Source organism: Chrysoperla carnea, chromosome 4 (assembly GCF_905475395.1).
Source record: "Chrysoperla carnea chromosome 4, inChrCarn1.1, whole genome shotgun sequence".
NCBI classification, from domain to species: Eukaryota; Metazoa; Arthropoda; class Insecta; order Neuroptera; family Chrysopidae; genus Chrysoperla; species Chrysoperla carnea.
In genome coordinates, this window is record NC_058340.1 from 56311214 (window position 1) to 56333584 (window position 22371).

Sequence of the window (22371 nt, forward strand, 5' to 3'; positions counted from 1 at the left end):
TGAAATATGGATATTTTATAATTGTACTTACTCGGCTACTCGAAAAGCGAGTGCAAAATTATGACGACGCTGTTGAGGTGTTAAAGCATCATAATCAAATGCGTCCGGTCGGAAATGATGAATTAAGGCACAAAATGCTAATCCATCTGCCCAGCTTGTTGAAAAATTTTCTATTTGAACGTTCTGGAATAATTAAAATTGTATTTTCAGATGTTTTTCGATTAAATATTACAAATAACCAAATAAAGCAACTTATTTGCTAAAACAACAAATTAGATATTAAAAGTAGCCACAGGCGTCAATTCTTAGATTATTATTACAACTTACGATTTAGTCCTCAAGAAACTAGTCTTGAGTTTAGAATTCAAGAAATAGTCTTTGGGTATATTTTTGAGCTAAGAAAAGATCAATCATATACCTACTACTTATAAGGTGTTGTTATTAATATTTTTCTATTATATTAATAAAAAAAGGTAACACATATACAGGATGTCTTTTTTAACTTAAAATTTGCAAAAAAAAAATAAAAAGTTTCAAAAAAAGTTTGTTTATTTGAAAGCCTCGATTAATATCAAATGCATGTTAAATGGTCAACTTCATTTTTCAAATGGAACCCTCTATTTTTGAAAGAATTCGTATTTTATAGGGAAGAACCATAACTTTTATCCGAAAAATATATTTTTTTTATATGAACTAAAAATAACATATATTTGCTTAAATTTCTTATGCGAGAACTGTTATTTTTTGCGAGAAAATTCGTAGAATGTGAAGAAGTATTTCTTATTTAAACACGAAATCATTGAGAATTTTTTCAAATTTCTTCCTTAAATTTTTTGCAAATATTAAGTTAAAAAATCCATCCTGTATAAAGTTAATGAACTTATTATTATCTTCATTAATGTCTTCATTAAAATTCTTAAAGTTAGCGGAAGGTATCGAAACAGTGTGGAATATTTGATAACCACGGCCAATGATTACGAATAGCCGCTTTTTTTTGGAAATATAAGAAATGAAAATATATATAGAAAAAAGATAAAAGAATAACTGCTTCATCATTATTAGTTTATATCCATAGTTTTAACTTGTCCAACAATGTAAAACAGATTGTTTGCTACATAATAAAGAATATAATAATATAATGCCTGTGGCAACCTTTTAAAATAACGTTAGTATATGCTTAAGCCAAAATTAGAAGTAGAAGCTATTTCATGCAAGCATCATAAACAATCAAAATGAAATTTTTTAATGAAATATAGATTTGATATCGATGCGATGTGTGTAGTAGCCATATGAAAGCCTGCATACATGCCAATGTATATATCAAAAATTTTAAATGGACACAAACAGTACAAAAAAAAATCATGGTTTCGGAACGGGCCTCTACTACCTTGTATTCCTTAGTCTTCACTTGGCACCAGTACAGTAGACGATCTTTGACAGTCGAAGCGCTGTTTCTTAGCGTAGGATCAGTGAATTTAAACAGAGGCTGGCCACCAGCTCCACCTGGTGTCATAGGAGAACTATCGGGCAAGCATAAATACGAGAATTGCTTAGAATAAAAAAAGTTTAGGAGATAGGTCTTTATTATTGTTTATAAAATATAAATAACAAACTATTTTCTAGCGTATAACATTCTTAGTTGAAGCGTGCATTAGTTATAATAGTTTCGAAAATTTTGGAATGTTAGCTGAGACATTCATTATTTAAAGCACTAATGACTTTCCCATCACCTAAGGTAATATATTTATTTGTTCTTTTTAATTTAGAAATGTTTTTATTTTAAAAATATATACTTAATGTGCATGAATTTAAACTTACTTTGGAGCCGACGATGACGAAGACAAACTATTTTGTTTGTCTAGCTGTCGGAATTTTTGAAATGGAGACACTGGTTTTGAACGTTGAGTTGTAATGCGAGTGGTAGTAACTGAAAAAGGAAGAAAGGCAAAAATTATTATTTTAGAACAATCTAAATATTATTCATCAATACCAGTTTGTTATTTTTCCTTGTCTCAAGTTGTATTGTAAAGCAACATTTTAATAGAACAATTGATATTTCATTCGAAAAATGAAAAATAAACCAACTTTAGATGGAGGTGGTCAATACGTGCTGATATTTTTTACCAGGAAGGACAGAAGAACGTTTACCGGATTAGCTAGCATATTTATATGTTTGTCTTACCTTCAGTAGTAGTTGTGGGTCCTTCTTGTACCGTTTTTTTGGTTGTCTCAACTTGCTCTGAAAATAATTAAAAAAATGACCAAATTAAAATTTATAAAATTGATATCATTTTCATTTTTATTTAATACTTTTCTATGTTATGCGATAAGATATCATGTTTTCCACCGACTATTTTTCATCAAACATTTTATGTACAAAAAAATTATTTTCTAATTCTATTTTTGTATTTATAAAAGTTAGTTCAGCGCATTCTGCAGACATTTTAATGCAACTAGATACTACAGAAAATTTTAATTTAAATAAATACAAAAAAAAGCAAAAATTATTAAAAACAATACGGCGAACAAAAAGAAAAACATTTTATCATATCGCATTCATAGTAGTGGATAATTTTATTTTTTTGAGGCAAGTGAAAATTAATATACAAAAGAAAACATTAAAAAAGGTACGTCTGTTGTACTTTGGGAAATAAATATTGTGTTGGTGAAAAGTATTAAATAAAATTTGAAATATTAGAGATATTTACAAAGTATATTAATTATGTGCAAGGACACGTTTTTTTATTTTCACAACAAAATTTCAAACTTTTTTCATTTAATAAAAGCAGAATTTCAAATTTAATTGCTTGAAAAAGTATAACAGGCAAGATTAATGTAAAAAAAGGTATCTGATAAAAAAGTATCGAGAATTTGTAATTTGGAAAGCACCAAAAAATGTATCAAGTTTATCAGAAATACAAGTTTTCAATCGAAATAAGGCGTTCAAGAGAGGGGGGTCTAAGCATTTTAGACGACTACGATCATTCCGAAAGATTTAAAATATATAAAGCCGACGTTAACATCGAGAAATTGTAATCCATTATCGCTATTTCAGCATAATACAGATGATAAGATGCGATCTTAAGGTCATTACGAGACTGTTCGTTCGATTTTGATGAATAATTTGGGCGCTAATACACCACTACATGGAGGATCAATTATATTCCATTAAAGTTCTCTAACGATAACAAGTGTCGTTTAGGAGTTATATAATCCTAATCCTGTCACTGAATTTTTTTGTTTAAGTTGGTTGTGGTAAGACGATAATTGGGTCCCAGTTTAAAGGCAGCAAAATAATTATTGATGATTGGTCGTGATTAAAGGTTTTATTTCCGATTCTTTTTTTTATCAGAAAAGCATTTAAAAGTTTTTGAATTTAAAATTCTGCTAATATAAATTTTTAAAACATTTAACAAAAAAAATAAAACTAAGCAACATGCATGCATTTTCTAATTCATTTTGATTGTTTCAAAAATCAATCATATTCAAAAAAAATATTTAAAAAATAATCATCAGGTCTGAAAAAAATCTAATTCCTGATAGCTAGACTAAAAAAAATTTCTTTTGGAAATTCTATGTTAGTAAAAGTAATTTAATTTTTTTTTGGCGCAGAGCATATTTGGGTAATTTTTGGGTCACACACAAAAAAGTAAATTATTTAAATGGTAGTAAACACAAAATCTCATGTCTCGTTCAGTGAAATAATTCCACTCACAAAAAATTGTCGTGATTAAAGCTGTTTTTTTTCCAAAATTATTGGTCTTGATATAAATTCGTCATTTTTTTCTTAATTATTTCGTTTCTATTACAAACTAAATAACATCTATACAATTTTAAATCTTGATTGTTTTTTCTAAAATATAAGTATGTTCACACTATCTGACTAGAAATCTTCATGGAATGGGTTCAAGTATAAATTTTTTGTATAATGTCATTTGTTTGACATTCAAAAAATTATGAGATTGTTTCATTGAATAAGTTTTCAAAGGCTTCGTCAACATTACTTTCATCAAGTAATGGAATATCACTGAATACTACTTGTGGCATAGTTCGACTTCGTGATAAAGCCATACCACCACTAAAATTATTCGATTGTGTTGAAATTCTTTCAGACATACGACTTCGATTAATTGTACTATGATTTGTTGGTTTCTTTTCAATCATCGAGGTTTGTGAGGATGTTTTTGTTAAAGTATTCGGTGATTTTGAACTAGAAAAGTATGCTTCAACTGTTTTTTTCTTCTGAACAAGTTCATCTTTGGTAATACCAGCTTCAAATTGTTTTGTAGGCACAGCCAGATTATGACTAGATTTTGCTTTTTGTAATAAGTAACGACTGCGAGGTGAACCTCGAGGTGAAGGTGGTTTATTTAAAGGTATTTGATGTTGGGGAATATGCTGCCATGAAACATCTGATCTATGGTGGTGTAAATTTGTTGGTGATGGGATTTTAGGTGGTTGAGATTTATCAATTGGTATTAATTGTGGTAAAAATTTATCTTTGGTAACAGGAATTTGTAATTTTGATGTAACTACACTTTCCCCCTGTTCATTATATTCTATAGACTCTGTTGAGAGTTGACGTTGATTAGTAGATGCTAATGTAGGTCTAACAGGCTCTACAGGAGGTACATTATACTGTTTATTAGATACGACACATTGTGAGCTATAACCCACGTAATTTTTATCTGGATAGGGTCTTGTTTGATTATTTTGAGGTCTTGTTTGAATAGGTTGATTAGAAGGATATGTGGGAACTGATTTATTTTCTTGAAATAGTTTATTTGTTTGTGGCTCTTGTTTAGGCGTGTATTTGGGAATAGGATTTATATGATACGAAGGTTTAGATTGAGGAGATTCCTTAGGTTGAACTTTAGGTGGAGCGGGTTTCTGAAATTCATATTTTGCCGCAAACATATTATTTGATCTAGTTGTGGTCGGTGAATATAAAGGATTTTCGTACATTTTATGTATTTCGTTATCCTTCTTTATAACACTATCGGCAGATAATCGCCGAAATGCGCTTCCTTGAATTTTTGGTTCCTCATAAGGTAAACCTCTTTCATTTAATTTTTTAAAGGTTGCTGTTGTAAGTTGTACATTTGGTTTGACTATTTTCTCTTCTCTTTTAATATAATTTTGAACTTTTTCCTTCTTTTTCTCTTTAGAATCTTGTCGGTCTAATTTACGGCCAATTGAATTTGATCGTTTATGACGTTCATTACTTAAACTACGTCTATGTGTCTTTGGTGATGAAATTTTCTCAATTTTCGATTGAGTAGTAGGTTGTTTACTTTTCTGATCTAAATTATCATCTTGTTTTTTGAAATTTTGCAAGGAACTCTTTAAGTTATTTGCCATTTGCATTTCTTCTTCCCGTCGTTTCGGTGTGTTTTGTGATACAGTTACAGCACTTTGGGCTACTGGACCTTTCATAACTTTACTAACAGCTTTGTATTCAGTCATACTTAATGAGGTTAAATCAGAATTTTCAGATATTTCAGGTTCATTCGGTTTTTCAGGCTCAGGTTCAGGACTTGGAAAATCGAATATTTTTAGAGGTTCTTGAGAATTGATCTGAGTATTTACTTGACTATCTGATGCTGGAGGTTTAGTTTCATAGTAATTTTGAGGTTCATTTTTCATTTGAATGTTTGTAACCTCTTGCGAATAGTCATCTGTGTCTAGGTCATAATTAACCCCATTTTGATGTTGATAGATAGGCTGAGTCTTTGTTTGGTATTGTATTGGCTCAAAACTATTGGCAAATTCGTTATTTGGTTGATAGTTGTAGGATTTTAGCAAATTAGTAGAGTTATTATCTTGATAATCCTCACTTAATTTACGTGGTTTGTTATGCTCGAACTTTTGAACCAATTTTGGGGATGTTAAATTTTCATCATAATACGGTACTTCATGCATCGAATATCGTTTGTCAATATGTGTAGTTGGGCCCGACATAACATCTTTAATTATCGGAGGAACATAAACTTTTTCTCGGTGTATCACTTTTGGAGGTTCATCCTGCCGCAAATGAATTTTAGGTTGTTCAAATTTAGAAGCTGCTAAAGCAAGAACTCTTTTCTCATTTGGATTAGAATTCACAGCCCATGGTACAATGTTTGTTGGTGATTTTGAATGGGGGTGTATAAATTGCTCAGCTAATTCAGGAATTTTTGATTTAATATTTTGATTATATTCTGTGTGGGAGTCATTATTTGATGGTGAAACAGGTTTTGGTGATGCATAGGTCCAAGATTGTGCAGTTCCCGGTGTTACATAGCGTGGAGGTGTTACATTTACAGGCGGAGAAAATTGAGGAGTTTTCGGTGGAGGCGGTTGTTGTACTGGTTGAGGTGCACGTTTTGGAATTGGTTTAAAAGCAGACATTGGAGCATGTGAAAATTTATTGACCGGTATAGGTTTTGGAATGTATCGTTGCGATACATTTGTAACCGAAAGTTGATCTCCTGAAGTTGCATGTGGATCAATTTTAACGGATCCAGTTATCACTTCTTGATGATTTGTTGCAGTCCAAGGTAATTTTGGCTGTTCTTGTTTTTGTTCAAACAAGTTTTTTATATTTTGCGTATTATTAATTGGTTTTTGATTATTATTAACCTGCTGATGAAAATTTTTTTTATTCATAGCGAAATCATCGGTCGTTTGCCAAAATTTGCGAGCAGAATTTGATGTTGTGCTGGATGATCGACTGTTATCTGAATTATTTTCAAAAATTGTCTTTATATTTCCAAATGCATTATTCCAATTTTGTGCTTGGAGATAATGATTCTTTGGTTGTGCAGAATGATCTTGTGTATTATTTATTCCCCCCATCCATGAGGTTACTTTATGATTATTCGTGTCATTTTCATGTTTTTTAATAAAAGCTAAAAATTTTTTATCGTTTTCAGTTTTTGCTTCAAAACTAGGAACTATTGTATTTTTAGATGCATTATTTGACACCCGTATAGGACCACGTAGAGCTAAATAATTATTTTTTCTGATTGTTGCAGAATCTTTTCCGTCATATTCTGGAATAGAAGAATCACTATCATCATCATTTTGATAAAAATTTATGGGTTTAGGGATATCAATTGTGTTAGCACGTTTCATTCGTAATTTTTTGTTGTTAAAACGATTTAATGGTTTGTTGGGAATGTCTTGTGCAATGTGTAAAAGCCTTTGAACTGATGACACATCTTCATTTATCTCTGGCTCGTGGTGATGATCTTGTGTAGTGTAATTGTCGGTAGGCGGTTCATCATCGTCAAGTTTTGTTTCAAATGTTTCATCTTCATTTTGCTCTGATAAGAGACTAGTTTGTTTGACTAATGCAGCTTTTTGAATTTCTTGAATCACTTGAGCTTTTTCGTCGGAGATATTTTTTGATTCGTTGTATTCTATTGACGATGCTGGAGGACCTATTTGATATGAAGGAGGAAGTGGTTCAATTGGTGGTGGGAACTCGTGATTTTGATAAGGATCTTCAGATGTTGTAACATTAGGCGCATAACTACTTTCTGATTGAAATGGTTTCGCACTAGTATTAAAACTAACAGGTTTATATTGAGGTTTGATTAAATTACTACCGCTAAGCGGTGGTATAACACTGCCATCTGATTTTTGTTTTTGAATGGCATATCCAAATTCAGGTGGAGTAGCAATATCTTCGGGAGTATGTGCATTTGTTAGCGTATCACGTAGTACCATTTCCTCCATTAACCGTCTAGCGTCTGCCAATTCTTCACTACTGACTCCAACAGTATGACGATTTTTTCGATCTTTACGTTTTGCAAAACGTGATTGATTGGATGATTTTTCAACAGGTTTTACTTCCGTTGTGACGGGGGGTAAAACTGTTGTTGGGACTAAACTAGCCTGTAAACGTGTTACTAATTGTAGTAACCCAAGTTTACGAGTTGGATCGATTACTTCTTGTGAATCAGATTGTAAAGAGGTTTGTAAACGATTTAATGCTGAAAGTACTTCAGATAGTAATCCGGGACCTAACGGTTCTGCAGTTGTTGTAGGCCTATTATCATTTTGTGTGCGTTGTTGTTCAATTGAATCACAGATACCAGCGGCTAATAAACGCAGATCCTCACCCGATTCCGTACCGGAATCTTCAATAGCCGTACTTGTTTGCCCACTTTCGTCACTACTCTGACTTGAGTTAGTTCTAAGTATTGTTGTGGTATTTTGTGGTGCCACAGAAATATTTTGTGGTTGTTGCTGTTGCTTATCTAGAAGTTCCTTTAGTAGTGGCAATAAGAGGGACTCACCCTGAATACTATGACGATTGGTTGTTGATGTTGTGTTCGTTGTGCCATCCATCCCGGATAGTTCTGTTGCTTTTGTTTCAGCAACCATGCTAGCCACGATGTTTGCACATGCTTCATGTGAACATACATAGAGAGAGAGAGAGAGATAGGTATACATGTATGTATTTTTGTTATTATGAAATATAGCGATAAATAAAACTATCCCAATTTTGGTTTGTTTCAAAACTTTATATCAAACTGCTTATTTATTAATTGATTTTTCATTCAAAAATTATCCTAACGATATTATTTTCCGCCTTAATTTAATTTAAAGCTTTGAAACACATTTAAATGCCAATTAATCAGTGTGTGTGTGTAATGAAAATTTGGACGTGTAAATGAAGCGTATGAAAAACAAAAATTGAAAACTTGAGACTTTTTTTAATCACATGATTGTTATAAAAAAATCTCAAGTTATATGTTTTTTAATTTAGATGAAAGATGTTTGTCTCATAAAGATAATTTGTATTTGTGTTGAAAGGAAAATTACAAACAGCATAAAGTATTTACCTTCTTGTTCAGCCATAACTTGTCGAAGTCTTGCACGAATTATTCGACGTTCTTCGTAACTTGTACTTGTTGTTAACTATTGCAGAAAATTCTGTTATGTTAATAGGTTTTTAAATTTAGTGAAATTGTGGAAAAATTCTTACCAAAAGTCTGAGTATACTCTCGTCCCAAATATTTTCAATATCAGCTAATGTGACTGGACGTGTGAAATGGCTTATTGATGAACTTACTTGTGGAGTATTTGATTCCTGGAAAATGAATATGACAATTTGAAAATTAATAAACTTAGATAGAAGTTTACAACTAAATAATGTAAATACTAAAAACAAAATAGTACAAGTATATCAAATAGTGCAGAAATGTACAAATTGCTATACAACATTTTTGGCTATCAGAAGTGTTTTGCAACCTTTCGTAGATTAAAGTTAGTTGCTTATGCTCACATTTCTTGATGGTAAGTAGCGCCAGCTCTACCCCCAAATCAAGGTAGAGCGAGATCGTCTTTAAGCGTCTTTTTTTCAAAATTAACTTGTATTTCAATAATCAACACTTAAAATGCGAAATTGTTTTTCGCATTTGTCATTTTGGCGCATCTTGCAACCTCTGGCCTGGAGCGCCCGCTCCACTTGCTCCACCCTTGGTTCGGCGCTGATGGTAAGTAATAAAATATTAAATCGCTCTTAGTAGAATAATGCCATTTTCAAAGGAACACAACACAAGCAATAGCTTATTTATGCGTGGGACTTAAGTAGTAAATTGACTACTAACTCCGTTTTTCCGAAAATGGGTTTGATCAGTCCCGGAATTTAATAAATGCCTTAAGGAGTTTTATTTTTATTTTTTTAATTTATTTACAGAACTATATACTTTTTGTTATAATATAGAATACTATAAACATTTTAGTCATTGTAAAAAAAATGACAGATGAATGTAATAAATCACATTTAATTATTCGTCTATTTATAATAATAGTTTTCTTATTGAGACACTAGAACAAGATACACTCATTGACAACCATTTTCGACATTTTAGCATTTACGACTTCTACATTATTATTAGTTTTATGAATAAAAAAACATTTTAAGGACGTATTACATATACACATTAAGGTATTTAAAACAATAAAATTTAGTGTTACGAATATAAACGATGTCGACAATCAGATCTATGACATGTTATCGTTAATAATCGATGTCAGTGGATGTCTGGCGTCACAAAGATGGTCACTATTCATTCTGTTTTAAATATTGTTGAATTGCGTTTCAAAGAATTTTCAATCAAGAAAAGTGATTAATTAAATTGTATAAAGATTATAGCATTATTATTAATAATATAGTCCTTGTGGGTAAGCGTGAAAACTCTCAATCAGAATACCTGCCAGATTTCGACATTTTGGCTTTTCTTTCCGTATGAGTTTTAAGCGAGTAAGCGCCAAAACTGTTCAGAAACGTTGAAACCTGCAATTCATAGATATCCGCTTCTTATAAGTATTATAAGAAGTATTAACGAAAAGGAAGATAGACATCAATATGTTACAAAAATCCTAAATACAAAATTTCAACACTCTTCGACTTATCGTTTATATTCGAAGCAATGGCACGTAGATGTAGACTTTGGCAGCAACGGGATGATTCGTGGTAATTTTTTTTGAGGGGGAAGTATGAAAATAATGAGCGCTTTTCATGAAACTTTCCAAAAACTAGAGCGGTTTTTGCTTTTTTACTCGCTTAATCTTCAGTTAGATCCAATTTTCGTATTGGATCATAATTACTCTAGAAAATGAGTTTGTGCAAATAGACTAGAATAGCTAGTCCAGTGGCGGATTTAAGGAAAAAGGCACAATCTATAAATAGGGCTTTTGTGGTGTTCTTTCGTACAAAAAACCTTTTTTTATTCCCCCTTAATGGACTTTGTGCCCTCTTGTCGTGTATAAATTTTTTGGGTCCCCTATGTGATACCCTAGGTGGAGCCCCAATGGGCAACTGGACGTTTGCCATCCCTTTAATCCGCCACTGACTTAGCCCTATTTAAAGAATAACGGTTAACACATTTATGAAAAGGTTAATTTAGGATATCAAAACTATTAAATGTTCAAATTATTTTACAATGTGGCGTTAGAATTTATATAGAAACTCATTTTTGCAATGGTTCGTTAATCGTTAGGTTTAAAAAAAAGGAGTAAAATTATTGTTCTGGTAACATAATTTTCTAGTGGAAAAAACCTTGAAAAAATAATCATAACATTGGAACTAAAATCTCAAATCGTAGTATATGTTATGTATTTTTACGCAAATTACAAAATAAGAAAATCTGACCTTGAAAAGTGAAATATAAATCTATCATCTAGTAAATTTTTTTTTAAAGATAAGTTTTTGCTATCATTTTTCATCTTTCTCTGTTTATCTAAAAATATTGCGGAAATTTTCAATTATTAAAACGTATAATATATTTTTGAATATTGTATGTTTATACAATATTTTTTAAATTTTATTTATGTATAATTTGACTTGACGTCATTTTGAAAATTATATTTTCTTCTTGACGTACAAATCATTAAATTTTCTATTAGAAATAGAGTTTTATTTTTATCTCAGGGAAATGGTGGGGCTCAGTGAAATCGAAAAGGTGTTTTGGGGGTTTTAAAAACAAAATATTTAATTTGATAAAAAAACTTGTAATAAAATATTAAAAGTTAGTTTATTTTCTTTAATAAATCGCAATATTAATACTAAACAAGTGAAAACAAACAATTGACTGAGTTAATTGTTGCAATACCATGTATAGGCAGTGATGATTACACTGTCACATTACACATACATACATGTCATACATACATAACTGATTTTCTTATATAATACATATACATAAGCAGATCTATGATCATCATTTTGAACCATAAATTAAAGAATTCTGTAAAAATTTAAAATAGTCAATGTCAAACAATTCATGGATACTTTTTCTGATATACTCAATGAATTATGATTATTTAACAATTTAAAAAATTGAAAACTGTACATATCTTTTAGCTGCGTAAAACAATCTCTTCAAGTGTTGTGGAAGGGAGATAGGTGAGATCAAGAGAGGTGGGGCTATAAAGCGGTGGTTTTTACTTTTAAGTCCAGTGAAGCGGGCGGGTATCAAGCTAGTGAGTTAGCAATAAAATTAATTATACTAGATTGCCTTATACATCTTTTTATGTATCTTGTTATTCCTGTAACAATTAGTGCAATATTCTGAACTAATTAATTGAAGTAGAACATTAAAAAATACCTACTCAAGAAAATTTGCTAAAATTGATAATTTCTTAGAAAATTAATCAAATGTAAAATGAAAATTTGATGTGTATTTTATTATTATTTATAAATTGCCCTTGAGCGTTGTTAAAGTATAAAAATATATGATTTTTTTTATGTGTTCAAAGTTTTTTTTAAATGTTAAAGACATTCAATCATCATTAAATCCGCCCGTACGTCTGCCCCGGTACTCACTACTCACTAAGCCCAATGAGATGTATGCTAATTCATCAAATAAACATTTGCCAAATAAATATATATTGATTGAAGCCAAATTAACTAATATATAATAATAATAATAATTTTTAAACTTGTTGTTTAATCAACATAAACATCTGTTTGGATTTTGATTATGTTTAAATTTAATTAAAAATGATTTTACTTTGAATTTCCTATATGAGATGTATAAAGACATTATACACACTAGGAAGCAAATGGTCATAGTACATTAAGTGACTATTAGCGTATTCAGTTTCCTTCGAATGCTTGCGGAGGCAACACTGAAGTTTGCCGGGTACCGGCAGGTTTGCCAGAAATTTTTTATTCAAATCGTCTCATCTGTAATCGAAAGTTGCAAAATACACTGAAGTTTGCCGGGTACCGGCAGGTTTGCCAGAAATTTTTTATTCAAATCGTCTCATCTGTAATCGAAAGTTGCAAAATATTCTTAACAGTCGCCCAATAAACATTTTACAGCGTAATTTGAAATTGATTTTTTAAGAACCAAAATAAATTTTTTTATACTCTTTTATAATATATCATCAATCAATATCAATATCAGATCAGAATCAATGCGTTACTCAAGGATATGAATTGAAAATAATATCTTTTGTAACGGTTTTATACTTTTAAATCGTTGCTGTACTGAGGAATGAAAAGCGCCTAAGCGTATCCATGAAAAAATCGCCCAATAAGCGATAAATCTCCCCATCAGGGAGCCCTGAGTAACGGAGTATGGACACATTCCAAACATTACATGAGATTGGGAGTTTCGAGAACATTCGATGTTGCCACTGGCAAGCATTTTGCAGAACCAGAATACGTTACTTGACTTCTAGTGTGTATAAAGCCTTACTTATATTTCTAAATACATACAAGTACACAGGCGGATTTTAGACTCGGTAAAATCTTTCATTGAGCATGAATAATTTTCGCATGGAAAATAGGATATTGTTTATTGATATTGGGGGTAAAAATTAACACAAAATGTTCCTAGACATTTTGCTCTAACCCTCCAGTTTTTAAGTAAAAATTCGTAAAATTTGAAAAAAACGCGATTTTTCAATTTTCATCTCTCAAAAAGTTTATGAAAAAAATCAGATTTTTAAAATGAATAAAATTTTTATTTGTAGTGTAATGCTTACTCAACAACATCCCGCAAAAATTTGATTGAAATTGGTTGATTGTTAATTATTAAGAGAGCGCGTGAAAAACCACCCAAAAATAATCATTTTCTGTTCTATACATGCTAGAAATATGGGACTTTCATCAAACTTCTCGAAAAAAAAAGTCTAATTAACAGAAAAGTTCAACAAATTTAATTTTCCATAACGCAATCCTCGGAAAATCGTTTTTCTGGAGGTAGTACTAACTTGGTTTCAAAAAACTTTAAATAATCATTTCCTTAGAGATATTCTCAAATTTCAAAGACTTTAGACTGTCCCATTGGCTTGATTCATTTGAGAAAATTACACTTTACTTTCTAGTGTGTATATGGACATAAAAATATAAAAATGGAATTTTACTTTATAATATTCACTAAAATCATGTGCTCAAAGTTTGACAGGTATATGATACGTTGACATTAAGGAATTTAAGGGATTAATTAGTCATTTTTTGTTTTTCAACTGTCAAAATACTTGGCGGACAAAGTAAATTACCAAAATAAATGTTTTTAATAATTAATTTTGAACTACTTTCTTAGACTAATTGCGTTAGTACACTTCCTTCATCCCCACACTTTAAAATTAAGACAAATATTACTGCAGAATTTTTGGGCGTTAAGCATATAGTCGTTAAATTGGCATGTTTTAGGCGTGGGTATGAGAAAACGGCTCATGAAATTTGTGCTCATACTGCCAGTATGAGCATTCAAAATAATTATGAAACATTTCTGTAAAAATGGGCTGGTTGTTGATAAATTTGCAAACCCTCGTTTTTCCGCCATATTGGGGGTGGAGGTCACGCCAAACAGACCAATATTTTTGTAGGACACTATTATTCTCTCTTATTATATTTATTTATCTTGCATTCAATATTTTTTCAATGGGTAGTTTAATTGACATGATTTCCGTCTTCCACGTTGAGTACGCCCCAAACTCACGAAGTTTCGTAAGATTGTTAATTACGAAACCATACCCTCTCTCTGCACTGTAGACGATTTGTCTCGTCTTAAAACATGTACAAATATGGACGCCATTTATCAGTTCTGATATAAACAATGATCAGATTCAGTCTACAGCTACGATTTAAAAGAATATTGTTAAACTGATTTAAATTGTTAAAATTAAAAATTGATTTTGTATCTAAGTGAGCGTAAATCAAAATTATCAGAGTAGACTAAAATTTTAGTTTGAAGGCCCCGGCAAATTTTTCGAAATACCGAAGAACTAGATTCGGATAAAAATAATTCAGTAAAATCTGAATGACTGTCGTTTCTAATAACATTGTTATTATCGTGAATCATACAAAATGTAGAAACAAAACAGTAATTTAGAAAAATGTCAATATTTTTGACGTTACTCTGGTTTGATTGGTCGATGGAGCGTTTCAGACCACGTGACTTTTGGCAATCAAATAATAATTTAATTATACTTTGTTTAAAATTATATTATGATAAATGTACAGGTGGACAATTTTAGCCTTTGATCCTGACACCACTGTAAAAACATTGTTAAGCGTTCGCCAGACTGTTATTATAGTCATTAGAATTGTTTAGGTTCATATTATAATGTGCAGTTCTACGAAATGCCGTTTAGTAGTAAGTAAAAATCAACTTCCTAGATTTATTTACATATTAATTTACGTACACGTGGCATACACAAGTTAACTTAAACTTGTAGATAAAACATAAAATTGTTAAAAGCAACGAGATAGATTAATCTTTATTAAAAAGAAACAAAAGTTGATATTGTTAGTTAAAATAAAGGTGATATTTTGCCTGGACATTGCACATAAAATGTTTATTTTTGTTTTCGTTAACGTAAAGTACTCTCGTAGATCATTTAAATCATCACAATTTATATTTGAAAATAAATAAAGGTGAAATGTTTTCTCAAGAATTTTATATACGTATTTACAATAATAATAAAAAATTCAAAAAATAAAAAATGAATCTATTTTTACTACTTAATATATTATTCAAAGTACAAAATTAATTGCGTTGTGTACTTGAAAAAAACAACGCAAATAATGCCCAAATAAAAAAGAAAAACTATTATAGATTTATCCATTTTTTTTTCTTTCATCGAGACTATTTTAAGTGTAAGAATTATTTTTAGAAATGATTTATCAACTTTTAATGTCACTTACATTTGTGAGATTTTATTTATAAAATTCATAGATTTCTTTTGTTTTTGTGACTATACGTCATAAAATCGCTTTGATTTGATTTGTACTATTTGGCTCTGCGCAGAATTACTTTCTTTCAGAGAGTTGTGGGTCAGTAATTTCAAAACAAACTTGTGAAAAAAAAAACTTTTAAAAACTTTTTAATTCAAGTTGTAAATGTGTGTAAAAAAAAATTGTAGCATTTGCCAGTTGATACTGTGAGTAGATAGGTCATTTGGCTAATGACTGTTAAATTAATGATATTAAAATAGAGACAGGTAAAGGTATTTTTCAAAGTATTTATTTACAATTACAAAGATGTTAAAACAGTTGCCTTTAGATATAAATTATTTTGTAAACACCCACACAATTACTCCCCTTTCACGCGCAAGGCAATGCCGTAACCAACGCGGGCAACCACAAGTTTTGATGCACAATGCAGCCTCCCATCACGTGGAATGCATTAACATCTGTCACGCGTGAAATACGATTACGCATGCAAGTGCGATCACGATAGTAAAGATAACAAATTCGTTTTTTTGTCGTTTTTCCAATAATTTTTTGATTTCAAAACAATAATTCCAAATTAGTTCCAAATCTAGAGTCTTTCGATTTTAAGAACTTTCTTAACTTTCAAACAATAGAAATAAAAATCATGTTTATATGAGCCTCAGACTATTAAGTACGTGGAGTAAGCGTCAAACGATTTAAAGTGTGCCAACAACTGAGGTAATTGCTTGGGTCAAATTCATCATGGTTAGAAATGTCAAAACAAAGTGTTGTTGTCATACTTGTCAGAAAAGCGAAAAAGTTCAGTGAAATCACGATGCTTTATGTAAAACATTTTTTAATATGAAAATTTAACATTTAATGTGTGTTTTTTTGATAAATATCCTTATATTCCTTTAATAAATGTATTTTTTTGATAAATGTCCCTAACTGACCCATGCATGCAATTACCTCAGATGTTGGCACACTTCTCACTGTACGGAAAGAGAGGCGATGCTCAGTCTATGTACTTAATGTTCTAAGATATGAGCCAAATAGAAAAAGTGCTATTAACATCATGTTTGTATGTTGCGCATTATTCTAAACTGGTTCATTGCTCCGTTTATTGCCTTTTTTTAAAAATATTTCTGAAAAAAGTACATTTTTGTTGATATTATCTCCTTTTATCAAGTGTGAATACAATAGAAAAAGATTAACTGATCTCGAAAATGATTTAGTTTATATGTGATTATCAGTCACTTAAAACTGATCATCGTTATTTACAAAAATAAGGTTATACGGTCACTGGGACAATGTATAGATAAAATTCTGAATGTATTTTTAATCAGAAAATCTCGTGTGAAATGCATATACTTTATCAAATTTAAACATATGATCATCGACGGACCTTTAAAATGTACCTAAAAATCCATTTAAAGGATGTCATTGAATTTTTGGAAAATTTTAGAAAACTGGCCATATTCCCAAAGTTCTCCACAATGTGATGTCACATTCCTATATTTGCATGTCTTTTTGGAGCAAAATTTTCCTTAATGACATGGTGTTATATTCAAATTCGCTTAATTGAAAAGAATGTCTAAAAAATTTTCAAAAATTAATAATTCACTTTGGCACTACGGCATTTATGGACTTTTCTATTTGAGAAAAATTTCAAAAGTATTTATATGAAAAGATACAAACTCGCATACCCTTCTTTAACCCATTTAGTGGATGAATTTCGAAAAATCGTTTTTAGTGCACCTTTTCTTACCCCGTTAAGGAACATATGTTCTAGATTTCATGTTTTTCTTGTCTATGTTAGCTTGTCCGTTATCTCTTGCATGAAACAATTTTATATACTGGGTGTTTTAGAATCGTACGGCATTATTTTGTGATTAAAAAAGTTTATCTAAAATATATGACTCAAATTAATCTGTTACCGAAATAAGAGACCTTATAGATATTAATTTAACAATATGAAATTCAGAGAAACTGTTTCTATAGCTTCCGGGATCCGATTGTCAGAAACTTGATCGAGCTCTATACAAAAACCCCTAAAGGCGAAAAATTGGGAGATGTTCACTAAAATGGTTCCGTGCTATTTTGAAACACCCTGTATAAAATACGACAAAATTCTTTATTATAAATGAAAATTTTCATTAAAAAGATAAATATTAAAAATTGACAAGAAAAATTAAAAAAATTTTATATAATTAAAAATATGTTGAAAAGTAAATAAATTTTGTTTCATACTAAATTTGGCTACGTTCAACGCATCTAACCAAATCAGGTTCGTTTCAACAGTTGCCAATAATTTATATTTAGACTGTTGTATCTAAAAAGATTTCTCATTCATATCAGTTCATAGGTCAATTAATCGGCTATTGACTTCATTCCTTTTTTTTTTTTGTTCAATAATTTTTCTCATTATTTCTCATTTTTAAAAAAAATTCAATATGAAAAGTCTTACCTTAAAATTAATTTTTTTTTTTTTAAACTATTAACTAATTATCACTTTTAATATTCTTAATTAAGTTTATTAATTTATTAATTAATTTAAATTAATAAAATTATTAATTTATTAATTTTTTTTTAAACTTAAAGCACATAAAGTTAACTGTTTTCCTTTTTGTATTTTTTTTAAACAAAAAAGCACATTTTATTTAAGTGTTGTCTTGTGAAATATCTATGGAATCATTTATTAATTAGTACCAAAAATATTTCATTAATTAAAAATTTTTTTTCTTAAATGAATTTTTTTTTTTTGAAATAACATTCATGAAGATGTTGACTGAGTGCCGTATAACGACGACTAAATATATTTAGGAAATTAACAGACGCTTTAAACATCGTTATTGTATATCGCGCGTCGTGGCATCCAAAATTAGACACTCTATTATGTTTAGATTATTTTGCAAAACATACTTTACGAACACCTATGTATGTGTATGTTATGTGCATACGCCTTGGTACTCCCTAATGAAAACATAAACGTTACATGTTGTGTTATTGTTTCTTCAAAAAATCATTTGTTGGGAAAATTATTTCCTCATTAATTGCAGTCGTATAAAAGTTTACTATTACACATGATTACCGAGAACAACGACTTAAACAAAAGACTTATTCATCTTTTTTTCTAAAGGACAATACACTTTGATGGATTTCATATAAAAATTGTTTGTAAAAATAGAATCAACTCTAAAAAATATACAAAAAGAGTAAAAAATAATTTTAGACTCCAATCAATAATAATTATCTTACCAGCACTAACGCTTTGAATGTAAATGCTCTTTAGTGAGTTTAGATATACATTTCTACGTAATAAACAAAGCCACTAACACGTATTAGTCCATATGACCCTATCTTAAAAACTATTTAACCGATTTTGATGAAACAATTATAGGACAACCTCGAAAGTATACTATTTCAAACAAATAAATATTCTAAATCGATCCACAATTGGTGGAGAAATCGATGAACACACATTAACAAGTGAAACTTAGAACATTTAAAAAACCCCTAATACATAGCTAGGAACACTCTCCAATAAATTAACATTTAGACAAACAGAAAAATCAAAATAGGTTCATCCGTTTAGTAGCTACGTTGCTACTGGCATACACACTCCTCCTTTTGCGTCGAGGGTTAAAAATAAAATACATACAATCGACCATAAAACCTCCACCTCATTTGTAGTCGATTAAAAAAATTATTTTTAATTTATATGATACCAACTTCGAAATATATCCTAATACAAAAAGAATGATCGAAATCGGATCACTTTGTAAAAAGTTAAGCGTGGCTACGTATAAAAAAAATTGGGTTCACTAAAGAACCTCCTTCGTTTTTATTCGTCGGTTAAAAAGCTTTAATTATTTCCATATTTAATTGTTTTTGCATACTTCCCGCTCATCCATCCATTTAAAAAACAATTAAATTTGTAAATAATTAAAGACAAAATAAGCTGTAAATGATGTCACAAAAGTTTATAGTTAAATTCAACGCTTCATACAGAGTGTTGTTTTTAATGACTTGGATAAAATAATGAAATACAGAATAATAAAATAATTTTATTATTTATTCAATTTTTGAGTTTGAGTTCGTAAATGAGCTACATAGGTCAATTGGGTCTTGTAAACCGTTAGAGATAGAACAGAAATTTAAATGTAAAAAACGTTTTTATAGAAAAATAAACAACTTTTGTTTGAAACATTTCTTAGTAAAAATCATTATTTACCCGCGAGGGCGCAAATTAAGACAAAATTTGGTGTCCATTTTCTCCAAAACTAGAAAAGATAGGCAGTCGAAAATTGGTAGGTAGTTTCAAATAGTGGTCTTGTGAAAGATTCTCGAAAAACGAAAAAAAAAGACCCTAGAAAATACTTTCAAAAACTTTTGAAATTTTCGAAAACCGAAAAAAAGCCCTTTTGGCCGAAATAATTGTGTTGGTTTTCTTCTAATTTATAAAAAATAATGCAAGTACTGACATTTAACACTTTCTATACAAGATATTTCAACAATTAACTCAGTTCATTGTTTGTTTTTATCTTAATTAAATTTTTCTCCACTTTTTTTGAAAAAAAATGTAAGAAACAAAGATCATTTACATTTTCCTCTAAAAATATCATTAATAAATATAGAATGCCAAAATTTTTATATTACGAAACAAAATTCCAAAACGGAATTTTTTATGCGTTTTTTGAACACAAAAAAAAAATTTCCAAGGGAAAAATAATTCAATAATTGTTTTGTTTTATTTGACAAATGTAGAAAATATAATTTATTAATAGAAAAATTAATTATATTTTTAAAGGTTATTCTATTCTAAAGGTTATAACATTCAAAATCAAATAAATTACACAAAGGGATTTATAATGCTAATACCTGGGATTAATGACTGACTATATCGACGCTCCTTATAGTATAGGAGCTCGCAACGTTTTCGAGAGAGAATTTTATTATGGTTGATTGTATGATATGTTGTTCTTCTTGCTTTCAGTTAGAGCTTGGGCCATCCGGCTGAAGTGGTTTATTAATTTTGACCCCAATTATATGGTAAAATTTTTTCCAAAGCGATTAGGTCAATATTACTTATTTGTTTAAAAAAAATTTGTTTAAACAATATCCTACCGGGTTATCCACCGGCAACCTGCACTTTTACGTGCAAGAGCATGTTTTAAACGGGATCCTGCAAAAATTTTCCACACGAAAATTAAGAATGCTCAAAGACGAAACTATTTACTTTTGCTGGAACTATATAGTAGTTGTATTGAAGAAAATCGAGGTTTGTAGGAGGATATAATTATTGGTAAAATGGAATTTTCTTATTACAGGCAAAATCATAGAAAATAATTGTTCATTACTTTCAACATCATCAAATTTTAATGGCGTACGTAGGACAAGAAAGTGAAGTTGAGTTCATAAATTAGCAACATAGGTCAATTGGGTCTTGGGCCCGTAGGACCCATCTTGTAAACCAATAGAGATATAAGAAAAGTTTAAGTATGAATAATATTCCTTATAAAAAAATAAATAACTTTTGTTTGAAACATGTTTTTGTAAACATCATTGTTTATCCGTGAGGGCAGAAATTAGACCAAAACATAGGTGTCCATTTTCTTTAAAACTATAAAAGATAGAGCTTTGAAAATTTGCAAGTAGCTTCAACTAGTGGACTCGTGAAACATTTTCGTAAAATAAAAAAAATAAAAGAAAATACTTTTGAATGTTTTCGAAAACAAAATAAATAATTGTGTTGGTTTTTTAAATTCTTTTAATTTATAATAAATGATGCAAGCATTGATTTTCAATATTTTCTATCCAGGCATTTTTTCGCTTATACGTTTAGAAAATTGAAGATATCGGAGATAGACTTTGAAAATTGGGCTCTGGATTCAAAAATTGCACTCAACTAATTTTTCTTACTTACGCGCTAGCATGGCTTTTATACGAGTATATACTGACGATCTAAAATTAAAATTTATGGTGATGCTACTCAAAAACGATTTTAAATATTAATGTATGTTTAACAAGTTATTAAAACATTTGCATTGGAAGAATAATGTTATAGTATGATAGATCTATTTTTAAGTTATATACGTGTAATCTATTCAGATTTTATTTTTTAACATAGTAGTAAATTCTGCGAATATTACTTTTTCATTTTAATACAACTTCATTAAAATATATTTAACCTTCAAGAAATCGCTAATACTGATATTATACACTAATTTATTATCATTAGGAGAATTATGTTTTGCATTGAAATACTAGGGAAAAGTGTCTTATAGTGATCCCCCTAGAAAAAATGTAATTTACAGCCAAACTATCCGAAGTATGTAAAACGTCGAAATAATTTTTGTTTCTTTATTAAATATTGCGATATTGACATCCCAATTTCTTTTGATTTGTTCAAATTTTTAGAACTATTCAATATTTCCCAAAAGGAATCATTTTACTGACAACGGTTCGCATAAAATATTAATTGTTCTTTTACATTGCATCAACGATTAGTATGGAAGCAAAAATCACTGTTAAAATCATCTAAAGCAAGACATTCAAGACCCGCCGAATGATATGGAATCATTTTACGTATTATAATTTCACACACAAAATAGAGATCATTTTAACGTATATGAAGGGGATCATTTTCCCCTTAACGACATATTTGAATACTTTCATAAAAATTTACCTTAAAATTTATTATA

General features: G+C 29.8%; 1 protein-coding gene across 4 annotated transcripts in view; it reads right to left on the reverse strand.

The window, feature by feature from the left end:
- The window catches only part of LOC123297784 (serine/arginine repetitive matrix protein 2), a 37196-nt gene that overhangs the window by 848 nt on the left and 13977 nt on the right, over positions 1-22371 (reverse strand). For 2 of the 4 annotated variants that reach the window (XM_044879565.1, XM_044879564.1), the window contains 7 exons: positions 8978-9082; positions 8835-8910; positions 8286-8396; positions 2183-2239; positions 1819-1927; positions 1388-1520; positions 32-183 (listed from right to left, as the gene is read on the reverse strand). In XM_044879565.1, the coding sequence (XP_044735500.1) occupies positions 32-183; positions 1388-1520; positions 1819-1927; positions 2183-2239; positions 8286-8396; positions 8835-8910; positions 8978-9082 (743 nt within the window). Of the gene's footprint in view, positions 1-31; positions 184-1387; positions 1521-1818; positions 1928-2182; positions 2240-8285; positions 8397-8834; positions 8911-8977; positions 9083-22371 lie in introns of those variants that run through there. The other 2 variants (XM_044879566.1, XM_044879567.1) reach the window with 2 other exon arrangements.